Genomic DNA, 13,273 nt, shown 5'->3' on the forward strand with positions numbered 1-13,273 from the left:
TGATCACAATGGAGGTTTCACTAAACAGCATCTAGTCACCCAGAAAAAACGATGGCCCCTTTCCTCACCTCCACCAGTCCCTGCAACTCTCAGGTAGGCCCGTTGGAGTAGGTAAAGAACTCTCACACCACCCTGAGGATAAAGCCACCCTTCATAACAAGGGGAACCTTGGGATGCCTGGGTGGCTCCGTTAGTCCCGCATCAGTCTTAGGCTCAGGTCATGATCCCAGGGTGCTGGGATCAAGCCCCATATCCAGCTCCTTGCTCAGCAAGGAGCCTGCTTCTCCCTCTCCCTCTGCTGTTACCCCGCTTGTGCTCTCTCTCAAATAAGTAAATAAAGGGGAGCCTCTTTCAGGTCATGCTATTTAACAAAAGTGCAGTAGCCTTGGCTTACTCTTATTGTATTGACACAAGGGCTATTTTCTATTTGTGACACAGAATACTAGTTTTCCAAAATAATCTTACTTAAGTTTAAAAAAAAAAGTGACTTGCTTTCAAAAACAGGCTGATAATGCTTGCTTTGGACATGGATATGGCAAAAGGCATGAGGTCATACATGAATAATTAACATTTGGAAAACACTGTTCTATTCCATCTATACATGAAGCCCTGGAGACAGTGTAGGAAGTTTCAGAGTCTCCAGATTTTTATTTTCCAGTGATTCCAGTGGTAGCTGTGATCTTACCATTTGGAGAGGAGGGTGAAAGAAAGATTCCTAGAAATGAGTGGAACCCTAGAAATGAGTGGAACAGATATCCCTCTATTGGGAATATGCATGGCTCTCTTTTGAGTACCACACAATTATTCCTAATTTTAACATGTTATCACAAAGATAGAATCTTTGGGTTGTCCCATTTCAGTGTGGATAAGTAAAATAAGTAGGCATATGGCCATAATTTGGCTGACTGGCCTTATAGTTCCCTCTTTGACTCCCACATTACCCCTACCCCAGTGCCGCCTTTAACTGGCGACAGCTACCCAGGCCCCGCTTCTCCTCAGGGCTCTGTTTTACGTGGGTGGCAGGGTAGGGTAGGCTAGCCATCTGTTATTTTGCCCTCTCTTTCCAATCTTCTTGCCCATAGAAAAAACAGGTTCCGTTGAAGTGACTGGCCTGAATCCAGGGGTTGGGGAGCCGGTGACTTTATCTCAGCTCCATGCATTTCTGCTGTCTTTAGCATCAATGGCAACTTAGTAATTTTTTGTGAATGCCCCCTTTACAGGGCATTACCTTTATACATATAAATCTTATGAAGCAAAATGGATTTCATGTACAGATCTGGCCTTAGCTTGTTAAAGGATTCAGTTCACAATTCCCACAAACTTGTCCCAGAAAAGCATTTTTTTAAAAGTTAAAACTCCTATGGACATTGGGGAGGGGAGACGAACCATAAGAGACTATGGACTCTGAAAAACAACCTGAGGGTTTTGAAGGGTCAGGGGTGGGAGGTTGGGGGAACAGGTGGTGGGTAATGGGGAGGGCACATTTTGCATGGAGCACTGGGTGTTGTGCAAAAAGAATGAATACTGTTACACTGAAAAAATAAATAAAAAAAAAAAAAAGTTAAAACTCTAAATTCCAGTGGTGAAAATGGCTTAAGTAGTATGCCCAAGATTTTTAAAAATTGACAGGGTTCAAAGCTTAGTTCCTCATCTCAACAGATGGAATTAGCACACACATAACAAAGTTAACATCATGGTTGTTTGCATTATTAATCTTCAGATGCATGGCATTCTGCTACCTTGCTGGCCAGGTTTGCACGAATCCTTTCACTGCAGCATATGTCAACAGATATGTGCTCCCATCTGCTGCTGGGTAGCTTGATGCCTGATATTCCGAGACAAGGCCCAGCACAATGCGTACCTCTGTGAGTAATTACAGGTGTGTGGTGAGGAGCCCAGGGCATTAATCAGAGGCTTAATTATGAAAAAGGTGGATCTTTTGTTCCACTCTTGGAGCATGAGTTTACTACACACTTTCTAAACTGCAGCATCCATCTGCTTAGCCCCTTAGAATGTTTACTTTGGCTGATACGGACCCTAAAGTGTATCAAAGGACGTGATTAAAGCAGGGTTAAACATTAACTTAGGAGAAGTGTGGTTCAGGTTTTTCTTTCCTTCCTACCTTCCTTCCTTCCTTTATCTGCCTGTTTATCTATTTATTGTTTGGATAGGGCAAATTTGCTGAAATGCTAAAACTTTAAATTAGTACTTGCTAAACTACTGACCATATCCGAGCTCTAAAAGAGTAAGCACTGTACAGTCATTTTAAGGATATAAACAGCACAGTTTGTAGAAACTAAATGAATCCACTATGTAAGGGAAAAAATAAGTCTTGGAAAAATAATGTATTGTGAACACATAAAAATCCTCTTTCAAGACTACAGGTTGCAAAATGAGGTTATTTTTGTCCAAAGTCCTTTGTTAAAAGGTCTTAACATGTTATCATTTAGCATGTTGCTACTGCTTTGCTCTAACTTAATCAAATTAAACCAGGATTATTTTAAAGGGTGTCTTAAATAGCCACACTAAAATCTGAGAAAAGAAACCAGATTTTTTTTTTTTATTTTGTGACTGACTGTAGGTTGAATAACTACAAAACACATAAAGTCTAGTACTTCAGTATGTTTGATTAACGTGCATGGCCTAGAACTGCATAGAAGAAGTTTGTGGTATTCTGACTAATCCCCCATGCACACACCCACTTGCACAGATGGCTGTGGAGATGTGTCCTGGCTGTGAGTGGCAGAACGCTGTCCAGTAGTGGAGCCCTGCTTTGCCACAGACTGGAACATGGTAGCTGCCTCATAGCAGAGCTGGTGGCCAGGGGCTGGCCTGCCACCCACCAAGGATTCCAGACAAAGCAACACCAGGTGTCTAGGCAGTCAGTGGTCTTGGTGCTGCACCCCATGTAAAAGGCAACTGCTGTATTTGCACTTTGACCTCACAGTCACACTTGTACCCAGAGCCATACCAGCTCCCTGAGCTTAGACTCTGATTGTACCCCAGTCCCATTGTTTTAATGCACAGAGTTATGTAAAGAGTGAAAATTTCCAGCTCTTTGCCTACTCGAAGACTTTTTAATGTATTAGTATGCTTTAACTTTTGAAAATTGAAAAATACTGAAGTGATAGATGTCTGTAGGCTTTATTTGTATATCTGCCTCAACACTCCTGTAGCTTGTCTGAAGAGTTCACCTTTAGGTGGAAGACAGAAGGAGTGTGTAGTCCCAATGCCATGTCTTAGATTTTGGGCATGTAATCTTACAACTTAGTGTCTCTTCTCTTACCTGTAAAGTGGGTACAATAGGCCTTGGACCAACTCATCTCCCAGTACCCTTTTTACTGAAAAATTTCTGTGACCTGTGTTCTCTCAGATTACCATACAGTGGCTATATGTACAAATGAGCTGACTACATTGTTGAAAATTACAGTTGTGTTTTCTTATCTTCCCTTTTAGGATATCTTAAACACCATTATAAGGCACTGTCCACCCCGCTTCTTCTCCCTGGGTTTGCCTGGCTTCTCAATGTTGGTGGGGGACTTTATCACGGCTGCTGCCAGGGTCCTCAGTACAGACACGCCGGCGGTGAGTATGACAATGCTCAGCATCCAAACTCTCAGGAGGCTTCACAATCGCTAACAAGGTTCAGATTTCTCCACTCTTAACAGGTGTTGACTCATTAGTGCAATGTGAAACCGGGCTCTCGGGTAGATGCCCTGGCAGCTGATGTGTGAAATTGTAGGATAAGATGACACACTGGTATTGGGAAGGCATTTCATCAAAAGGCCAGAGTGTGAAAAATCATATCCTCACTAATATTTCAGCACATTTACACAGTCAGAAGCAGGACTTGTCTCTTAGAGTCTGTTAGCATTTTCCAGTAAATGGTGGCACAGAGGAGCTGTCTGCAGTAAAGAGAGCATTTTAAGTGTACATTATCAATAATTTTTCCAATAATTATCTTGCTTATTATAAGTTTAATAGAAAATATTTTTTGAAATGTTAGAACACTTAAATTTTAAGCAGAGTGAATATATATTATTAATGTGCAATAAAACTGACAAAATTCTTATATTAAAAAATTATAATCAAGTAGACTAAGTGAACATTCAGGGCTGCAAAAAGAAATTATTTGCAGTCTCCACATTTACCTCCACTATTAGGGCAATGTGTTAATGCCTTTTGAAAGAACACTCTCTTCTACATTTCAATTTAAAGGGCCTCTCACTTTTGTGCTCTATACAGCTGTTACCTGTTCAGACTCTTTGTTTTCCTCTGCAAATGGTGTGAATGAAATTAGCTTTATTGTTTACCAGGGACTTGTATTGAAATCAATATGAGTAGCTAGCTATGTAAATTTTATTTGGCATATTGTTACTTTTTCACTCCACTTATTTCTCTGGTGCACAGTAAATTCAAACTCCAACCCAGATTTTAAATTAAGTTGTTTTTTATTACTTTGTATAGTTGATATTTCACACTGGTATTTTCATGTGCTAACTTCTTGTGAGGATAAAGTAAAAAGCAAAGGGAAGGGAAAAAAAAACAAAGACAGGAGAAAAAGGGAGGATGAAGGAAGAAAAGAAAGGTAGAAGAAAAAAAAGACGAAGAAAAATGTCGAGTTTGTTCAACTTTTTTTGGTAAGGAATGTGACAAATTTTTATGCTTCTTTATTTCCAAAAATGATTTTAGGATAATCATTCTCAAAGAGCCTTCAAATTTATTTTTAAGTATTTAAATTAACATTGAAGAAACTCACAGGATACAGGAAGGAAAATCATATTTCTTTATTGACGATTTCCTTACTTACTATTGGAGTCTCCTGTAAAAATGCCAGCACCGTTTCTAGAGACAATATCATGCGTGCCAGTCATTCTCTGAAAATTTATCTCTTGGCTAGATAAGCTGTTAAAGTAGCTTCCCCAAATTTTTCTTTTCAGAGAAAGAAAGAAAATAAGATCATGTGGAAGTAAGAGTTATATGAAGGAACAGTAACTCTGAATTACTTTGAATTTCTCTCTTAGTTTCAACTTGAGATTTAAACTTGTAAGGGAACAGATGAGAAGTGTTTGAATGGGGCACACATACCCAGTCATAATTTTTGATTAACACAAATCAATTACAAGTTTGAATTACCCCCACTGTGCAGATCTGCCCCACTGAGGCAACGGGGGAAAGACATACACATGCACAGGTCTCCAAGAGATGGGCAGGAACTTGTGCTCAGTAAACGTTCTTTGAGGTAGCCAAAAACTAGAGTTAATCCAAATATCCATCACCAGTGGAACAGATAAAGTGTAATGTGCACATAAGATAACGTATTACCTATAATTCCCTTCTCATGCTAGACCCCGGAACTCTGTAGGGTCAGACCTGGGTTCCATCCCAATGTTGCTATGTACTGTACTGGTTCTCTACCCTAGGCAATATGCTTAGGCATACAGGCCTCATTCTCCTGTGTGGAAATTGGGGCTCACCTTAGGCTCAGTGCTTAGACCAAAAAATTATTTAGATTTACCACATTCATTGAATAAAGCCGTGTAATCCTTATTTTGTTTAAGGTCTAATGTTTTATATCTGATTGTGACATAGTCTAGCATGCAATCTAAAAGTCTGCAGTTCAGGGGCACCTGGGTAGCTCAGTTGATTAAGTGTCTGTCTGACTCTTGGTTTTGGTTCAGGTCATGATCTCAGGATTATGGAATCAAGCCCCAAATTGGGCTCTGCACTCAGCCTGGAGTCCTCTTGGCTCTCTCCCTTCTCCTCTGCCCCTCCCCAACCTTGTAAATTAATAAAATCTTAAATTAAAAAAATTAAAGTCCACAGTTCAGGCCAGACTTACACATGACACAACTGTTAAGGCCACTCAGGGAAAGGAATCAATGTCAATGAAGTCTAAACCAAGATTGTCTGAGGGATAAAGGACAGCATTTAGAGAGGATTGACAAAGCAAGGCTGTTTGAGAAACAGTTACTGTGGATCCACTACATGCTGGGACCTGGCCTGGATGAGTATGAGAGGGGCCCTACCCTCAACGAATCAGCTGGGTAAACTAAATATTAATATCTGTGCCTAAGTTTCTAGCAGCCACAATAGAATCACATCCAGACCCCAGGAGGACAGCAACAGAGGAATGGTTCATTCTGCTTGGTGAGAAGTGAAGGGAAAGACATACGTTAGAAAGTTCTTCATCGGAGAAGTGGTGCTGAAGCAGAGACCTGAAAGGGCCTTTTGTCAGATAAATGGGGACAGCAGCAGCCACCCCTTATCTTGAGATACTTATTGAGCACCCACTGGGATAGAAAAGTGCTGAAAACAATCTAACCCCCATCTTTGTTGGTGTTGCAAACACAAAATAACTATGTAACACATCAGAAAGTAATGTATGCAAAGAAAAAACCCGAAGTGGGGATGCTGGGGACCACAGAGGTGGGATGACATAATGTCTTGAATTCGCTTTAAAATATTGAAAGTGGAAAGTTCTTAGTGATTTTTAAATACTGAAATGAAAAAAGTGAAACAGATGAAGCAAGAGTAGTAAAATCTTGAATCCAGGTGTTTGCTATTTAGATATAATACTCTTTCCCTTTTCATTCCTTTTAACATAAAACTTGAGGAAAAGGAAAGGAGCAGCTGAGGGGACAGAATGATGGAGGTGGGGTAGTGTTGCACAGAAAGGGCAGGACTCTGGTCAGGTGGAGCTCATGTAAGATGCCTCTTGACCCCTGAGGGGGCACAACATACAAACCTGGACTTTGAGGGTGGAGTGGGGGAGCGCCTAGTCTAGAGAGAAATGATGGGGAGTCCAAAGCCCAACATGTAGGAGGCATTGAAATCATGGGTCTGAAAATCCTTTGGGAGTGAGTGTAGATCTGGGAGAGAAGAGGGCACAGAACCACACTCAGCATCACAGTTTGGATCCTGAGGAAATGAGGCATCCCAGCATGGAGACTGTCAGATTGCCTCAGGTAGGAGCCAAGAAAGGTGTCCCAGGGCCAAATGGTGAAAGTGTTCTCAGGCCCAGGAGAGCCAGCACCTACGTCTGACACTGGCCAGAGGTCAGATCAGGAAAGGCCTGGGCGGTGACCACAAGGCTTTGTGTGGTAGAGATCACATAACAAGATACTGTACTCACTGACCAACTTTGGCAAGTCTTAACATTTTCATTTTACCCCAGTGGTTTCAAATCTTTCATTTTGCCCCAGTGGTTTCATTTAAAAAATGAAAGAAACCATTAAAAATATAGTGACTTCATGCCTGATGCTGTGGCCATGGCTGCAGTCAGAGCTGCTGTCACTCTTGCCTGCACTGGGCTTCAGTGAGCACCTGACACTCTGCTCTTCCCACACTACTGCTCCATTCTGATGGCACCATTCCTCAGGTGGAATGAGACGGGCACTGTGCCACGTGTGGCGTGGGGGTCACTACCTGGGAGTCCCAGTGCTTTTCTCCTGGAGCTCCCCTAGTCCCTGCAGCACATCTGCATGGCCTCTGGGTCCTGTGCACCTGCATCTTTTACAGGTCCATGGGTGCCCCTGGGTCTTCTGCCTTTTCCATCCGCACTGCCTGCACTGGCCTCTCGCCCCTCACCTCGCTCCCTCACTCTGCCAGCCTGGCTGGCTCCCCTGGCACTATGTGACTTCTAGCAGCAGTTTGTCTTAGTGTCCCTAACCATCCTAAGCAGAACAAATTATTGCCGCATTTTGGGTCCCAGAGAATATCTCTGTGTTTTATATTGTCTTTTGGACCTGTGTGCTGATGAAAACGAAGTGAGGTTAAACATGAATGTTCTGGGATTCCGTAACATTCCCAGTCTCTGGTTCTCACAGCCATATCACTAAATTGTGTATCACCGCTATTTGCCTCTTTTCCCATACCCCACACACCACACCGCCATCTCCTGGGGGAGGGAGCCTCGCTTTCATTTCAGAACCAGAAGTGCTTAACAAAACAGGCCCAGTGCAAATCAGGGTCTGTCATTCGACAAGCCATTTAATTTCCCTGAACCTCAGTTTTCTCACTTGTAATGTGGAAATGATAATAGTATCTACTTCATTGGATTGTTGAGGGTATTTTATGAGGCAGTGCTTGTACGTCATTTAGAACAGTGCCTAGCACTGTAAGTGTTAGCTGCTATTGTTATAATTATTAGATAATAGTAGACAGGAGGGTAGATGGCAGGTGGGTAGGTGGGCGAGTGGCAATACCTTTGTAATCCTGGTGCCCATTCTTGGCTAATCATAGCTGCTAATAAGTGTTGGCTTGATGGAAATCTAGTGAAGTTGGCTAGATTGAAGTCTAGTAACGTGTAATAAGAATTATACCTAATTCCAATAATAGACAAATAAGTGATTTTGTTTCTCCCTATATATCAAACACTATATGTTATTTTGCAAAATATTCATGGATTATTTGGTGGATAGTGTCTGCTCTCTTTCTCTGTCTTCTGAAATTCAACCCAAACCCCTCTTCCTTATGAATTTTTGTTAACTGTCTTCACAGCAAAAAATAATATTAAGTTGATACCACTTACCCTGCTTTGTCAAGAACATTAAGACTAAAAAGATAAAAACAAAAAGTGAAAGTCATGATTGAGTCATTTGATCTTCTGACCCTGAATGCATCTGCAGACCAGTTTTCACAATGCTTTTTATACAAGTATAGTGATAATTTCCATTTGTTGGAAATTTGGTTTTTCATCTAGACAAACTTCTCTTGCTTAAATGGTCGCCTGGAGGAAAATAAACTGGCATAGTTTGATTACTTCTTATCTAGGATAAAATAAGTGTAAAGATTCCCTCTCAAAATCATGAAAAAGTAAGGCATGTTTTCACTTCTTTGTGTGCAGACACCTCATTCAGAAGCTCTCACCATTCTTGGTTCTCTAGTCTGCTTTCCAAATACCTACCGGGAGATCCCTTTACTGCAGTCTGTGCCTGAAGTCAGGGAAGTCATCACAGGAACTGAAGATGTCAAGGTACCTCATGCATTTGATTGAATCTCAAGTTTAGCATTTTATAATTCTAGCTGTGTGGTCCTCTCTTCCATTATCATACAGTGATCTACTTATCCCTGAAAGTTCTGCTTTATTGTTTAAATCTTTCAGTAGTTGTTGTTGTTGTTTCCAGAAGGCTCTTTTAGGGCGATTAAATGTATTAGATTCAGAGCATATGGCAGTTATAACTGATAGGTTCCTCTGGTGTTTTTTATTAGATCTGTTTATCATGCCTATGGATTGTAATTATATAATAAGTCATCCTTTGTAATAATTTTAGGTTTAATTGTGCCACATTAGTGTATCAAATGAGTTTTTAAGAAATAATTGAAGTTAGCCAAATATTCAGTCCCATTGTTAGCCTGATTAAACACTACTAATAATTTGAGATGTCAAGTTATTAATTCTTTAGAGAATAAAAGTAAGTATTTGTTCCCCCCCTTAACTGACTTTGGGGCAAACAAAACTTCTTTTCAAATCTCAAAATCAATCTATCTAATTATGGTACATAATTATAATATATAATTTAGTATACAATATATAATCTAATTGAAGTAAAAGAAAACTGAGCTTTTCCTATCTGAAGTCTCAGTGGCTTTGCAAGGTTTTTATTGCACGCCTAGAAACCCTCTTCTCTGGGCTGGCTTACTTGCCCAGGGAGGTCCTGGCTGAGGACCATTGCAGGCTACTCTCCCAAGCCCTCTGTTTCCTCCCCCTACCCCCCACCCAGGTTCTCTCTGTTGAGAGCTTCTCCAGAGTTCCCTGGTCCTTCAGTAGCTCCTGACTGCCTGGAACACAAAACGTGGGAAACCAACTACTAAACAAAGTTTTTATTTTACTTAATTTTGTGTTTTTAGCATTACCTCATAAATATTTTACTGAAGAATGCCACAGAGGAACCAAATGAATGTGCAAGGTAAATGTTGACTAAAGGTAAACTATTTTAGGATTTTAAGATACAAATTTATATGTAAAAAGTTAATGTAAAAAAAAAGCATTCTTCCGCTTTACTTGTACACATACTAAAAAGTGTAGTAAGAATTATGTCAAGAAAATACTTAATTTTTTTAGAGTGTGCCACTATTCAGTGAAAACAGTAAGGTACAGAAGATTATAGCATGCTGCATTTTGTAGAAGAAAAAAACAAGATTTTGGGCGCCTGGGTGGCTCACTGGGTTAAGCCGCTGCCTTCGGCTCAGGTCATGATCTCCGGGTCCTGGGATGAGTCCTGCATGGGGCTCTCTGTTCAGCGGGAAGCCTGCTTCCCTCTCTCTCTCTCTACCTGCCTCTCTATCTATTTGTGATCTCTCTCTGTCAAATAAATAAATAAAATCTTTTAAAAAAAACAAACAAGATTTTGAATATATACAGGTATTCCCTGTTATTTTTTTAATGAAGAAGAAAATGGAAAGATAAACCAAAAACTTATAAAAATGGTATATGTATAAGGTTAGTAATTCTGAACCAGAGGTGATTTTGTACCCCAGGAGACATTTAGCAATGTCTGAAAATATTTTGGTTGCTTCTGCCAGGCATCTGAGTTTGCTAGCAGTCTGTTACCAATATAGAGGTTTTCTGGGCCACCTGCATAATGAGAAGTGACATACCTGGCCTTCCAGGTAAAGCCCAAAGCTGGGAGCAGTGGTAGAGGGGAACACCACTTTCTCATCCTCTGCCTCCAACCTCATACAGTCACCAGAAGCCTAGCTCAGTCTCCTGCTGCCTCCAAGGTGTCAGCGCCTGCCCTGCTTTCTCTCTAGCAGCCTACCAACCATCACTGCCTTGTCAGCTCTTTGATGATTTTTAAGGGTTTCTGGCTTGTGGGGTTTGTTTTGTTTTGTTTGGGGGGGGGTTGAATTTTGACTAACTTTTTCAGTGGTCTTCTGTGGATGGCTTAGTCCACCTTTTCTAGTTTCCCATTACCAGAAGCTATAAATTGACTATCAATTTGTTCATATTAGAGTAACCTTAAATTTTGGGATAAACTCAACTTGGTTTATACAGTACCAGATCTGATTTGGCTAATATTTTGTTCAGGAAAGTTGTATTTATATTTATGGCCTATAATTTTCTTTCCCAATCCAGTTCTTATCAGGCTTGATTTAGGGTTAGATACTCTTACAGAGTGATTAAAGTATTGTTTCATTCTCTGTAATCAGCAAGAATTTTTATAAAATTAAGAGTTCATGCTCCTGTGTATTTAGACCTCGATGGTAAAACTATCTAGGTCTGGTCATTTATTTATGAGAGGTTAACCATTGACTTATTTTCTTCCAAGATTTTAGGAATATTAAGGCTTTCTTTTCTTTTCCTTTCTTTTACACCTTAGATAAACTAAACTTGTGCAGAAATTTGTCCATTTCATCTGAGTTCTGAAATAATATTGGCTATCTTATGTTTCTTTCACTCCAAGAGCTATATGCACTTCTTAATCCAACCCTATTATGTATTCTCTGAGTTTTGCTACTATTCTTGCCAAAGATTTATCAACTTTTCAAAGAACTTACTTTTGTCTTTGTTCAGCTTCTATGTTCTAATTTGTTTTTATTTTCTACTTTCTGCTCTTTTTTCTTTCTTTCTTTATATTCTTCATTCCTTTCCTTTTTATCAGCATGTTTATTCTGATATACTAACATAACAGTATACTAACTCCACATACTAATTCAGCCTTTCTCTTTTACAAATGTCAACATTTAAGTTCATATGTTTATTTCTAGATCCTATGTCATCTGAGTTCAGTATGTTTTGATACGTAGTATTTTTCCACTACAGATTTTCCCCCCATTTCCATTATGATTCCTTCATATATTTCTTTATTTAGAAATACATTTAATTTCTATTAAAAAAAATTTTTTTTTTTTTTTAAAAAAGGGGGGCGCCTGTGTGGCTCAGTGGGTTAGGCCACTGCCTTCGGCTCAGGTCATGATCTCAGGGTCCTGGGATCGAGTCCCGCATCGGGCTCTCTGCTCAGCGGCGAGCCTGCTTCCCTCTCTCTCTCTCTCCCTGCCTTTCTGTCTACTTGTGATCTCTCTCTGTCAAATAAATTAAAAAAAAAAAAAATTAAAAAAAAAGAAATACATTTAATTTCTAAACATATAGTTATTTTTATTTAACTTTTTGCTACTGATGTCTTAAAGGAATCACAGATCCAATATGTTGTCTGTCAAGTGACAGTCTTTGAAATTGTTGAGATTTGCTCTGTGGCCCAGCAGAGTCAGTTTTTGCAAATGATTTGGGTGGGCTTGAAAAGCATGCAGATACCATTTCTTCAGTACTTGGGTGTACCATTCTAGATGTGTCCATTTGATTAATTTTTTTAATAATGTGTTTCAAATATTTTACATCCTTTCTAATATTTTTACCATCTTAGTCATTTACTGAGAAAAATAGGTTAAAATCTCCCGTTATTGTGGTGCATTGATCTACTTTTCCTTGTGTATCTGTCAATCTTTGTTTATATATTTTGAAGCTATATTATTAGCTGTATAGAACTATAGAATTATCAAATCTCTATAGAGAATCATATCTGTTAATTTACGTTGTGACCCTATTTACTTCTAGGGATTTTTTTTTTCTCTTAAGAACCACTTGTCTCATATTGATTAATATATTTGTAAATAACACTTTCCATCCTTTTATTTTTTTATTTTAAATTAAATTTTATTTTATTTTTTCAGTGTTCCAAACCTTTCTGTATTCTCTCTTTAGATGTCTTTGAAAAAATTGTACATTCTTTATTTTATACATTTATCCTGTCTGATCTTGATCTTTTAACTGAATCTTTAGTTCATTTCCCATTTACTGCAGTTACTGACATACTTGGATGTATTTCTTCCATCTGCCTTATGTTTTGTTATTGCTCCTTATCAGTATTCTCTCGTTTTGTCCCTATTCTTGCCTTTATTTTTCCCCTATCCTTTTCTTCCTTCCTTTCTTTCTTTCTTTCAGATGATTTTTTCCACATTCCACTTACTATCTCTATTTTTGCAGAAGTCATAGACTCTCAGTTTTTTAAGAAGTTAGTTGCCTTAGAAATTTTAATGTGCTTACTTGTCTTACTAACTCTGAAATTAGTCTGTCTTTACCCTTTTCCTGAACAATGCCAGTTCCTTAGAATATAATCTTCTGATTTTATTCCTGTGTCACCACAGCTGCTCCTGTTCTGTCTCCCTCCTCCACCTAGCCTCTGAGTGTTAGAGTGACTTGAGGTTTAGGGCTGGTCTTCTCCCTCTGACTCTCCTTGGTGCTCTTATTCATTCTAACCTGACCTTAAATACT

General features: G+C 39.4%; 1 protein-coding gene across 3 annotated transcripts in view; it reads left to right on the forward strand.

Moving 5' to 3' along the window:
* RALGAPA2 (Ral GTPase activating protein catalytic subunit alpha 2) overlaps positions 1-13,273 on the forward strand; it is a 321,503-nt gene that overhangs the window by 171,893 nt on the left and 136,337 nt on the right. For all 3 annotated transcript variants that reach the window (XM_045981825.1, XM_045981826.1, XM_045981827.1), the window contains 3 exons: positions 3,457-3,585; positions 8,849-8,977; positions 9,853-9,911. In XM_045981825.1, coding sequence (XP_045837781.1) covers positions 3,457-3,585; positions 8,849-8,977; positions 9,853-9,911 — 317 coding nt within the window. The remainder of the gene's footprint in view (positions 1-3,456; positions 3,586-8,848; positions 8,978-9,852; positions 9,912-13,273) is intronic.

This window comes from Meles meles, chromosome 16, assembly GCF_922984935.1.
Source record: "Meles meles chromosome 16, mMelMel3.1 paternal haplotype, whole genome shotgun sequence".
In the NCBI taxonomy this organism is placed as follows: Eukaryota; Metazoa; Chordata; class Mammalia; order Carnivora; family Mustelidae; genus Meles; species Meles meles.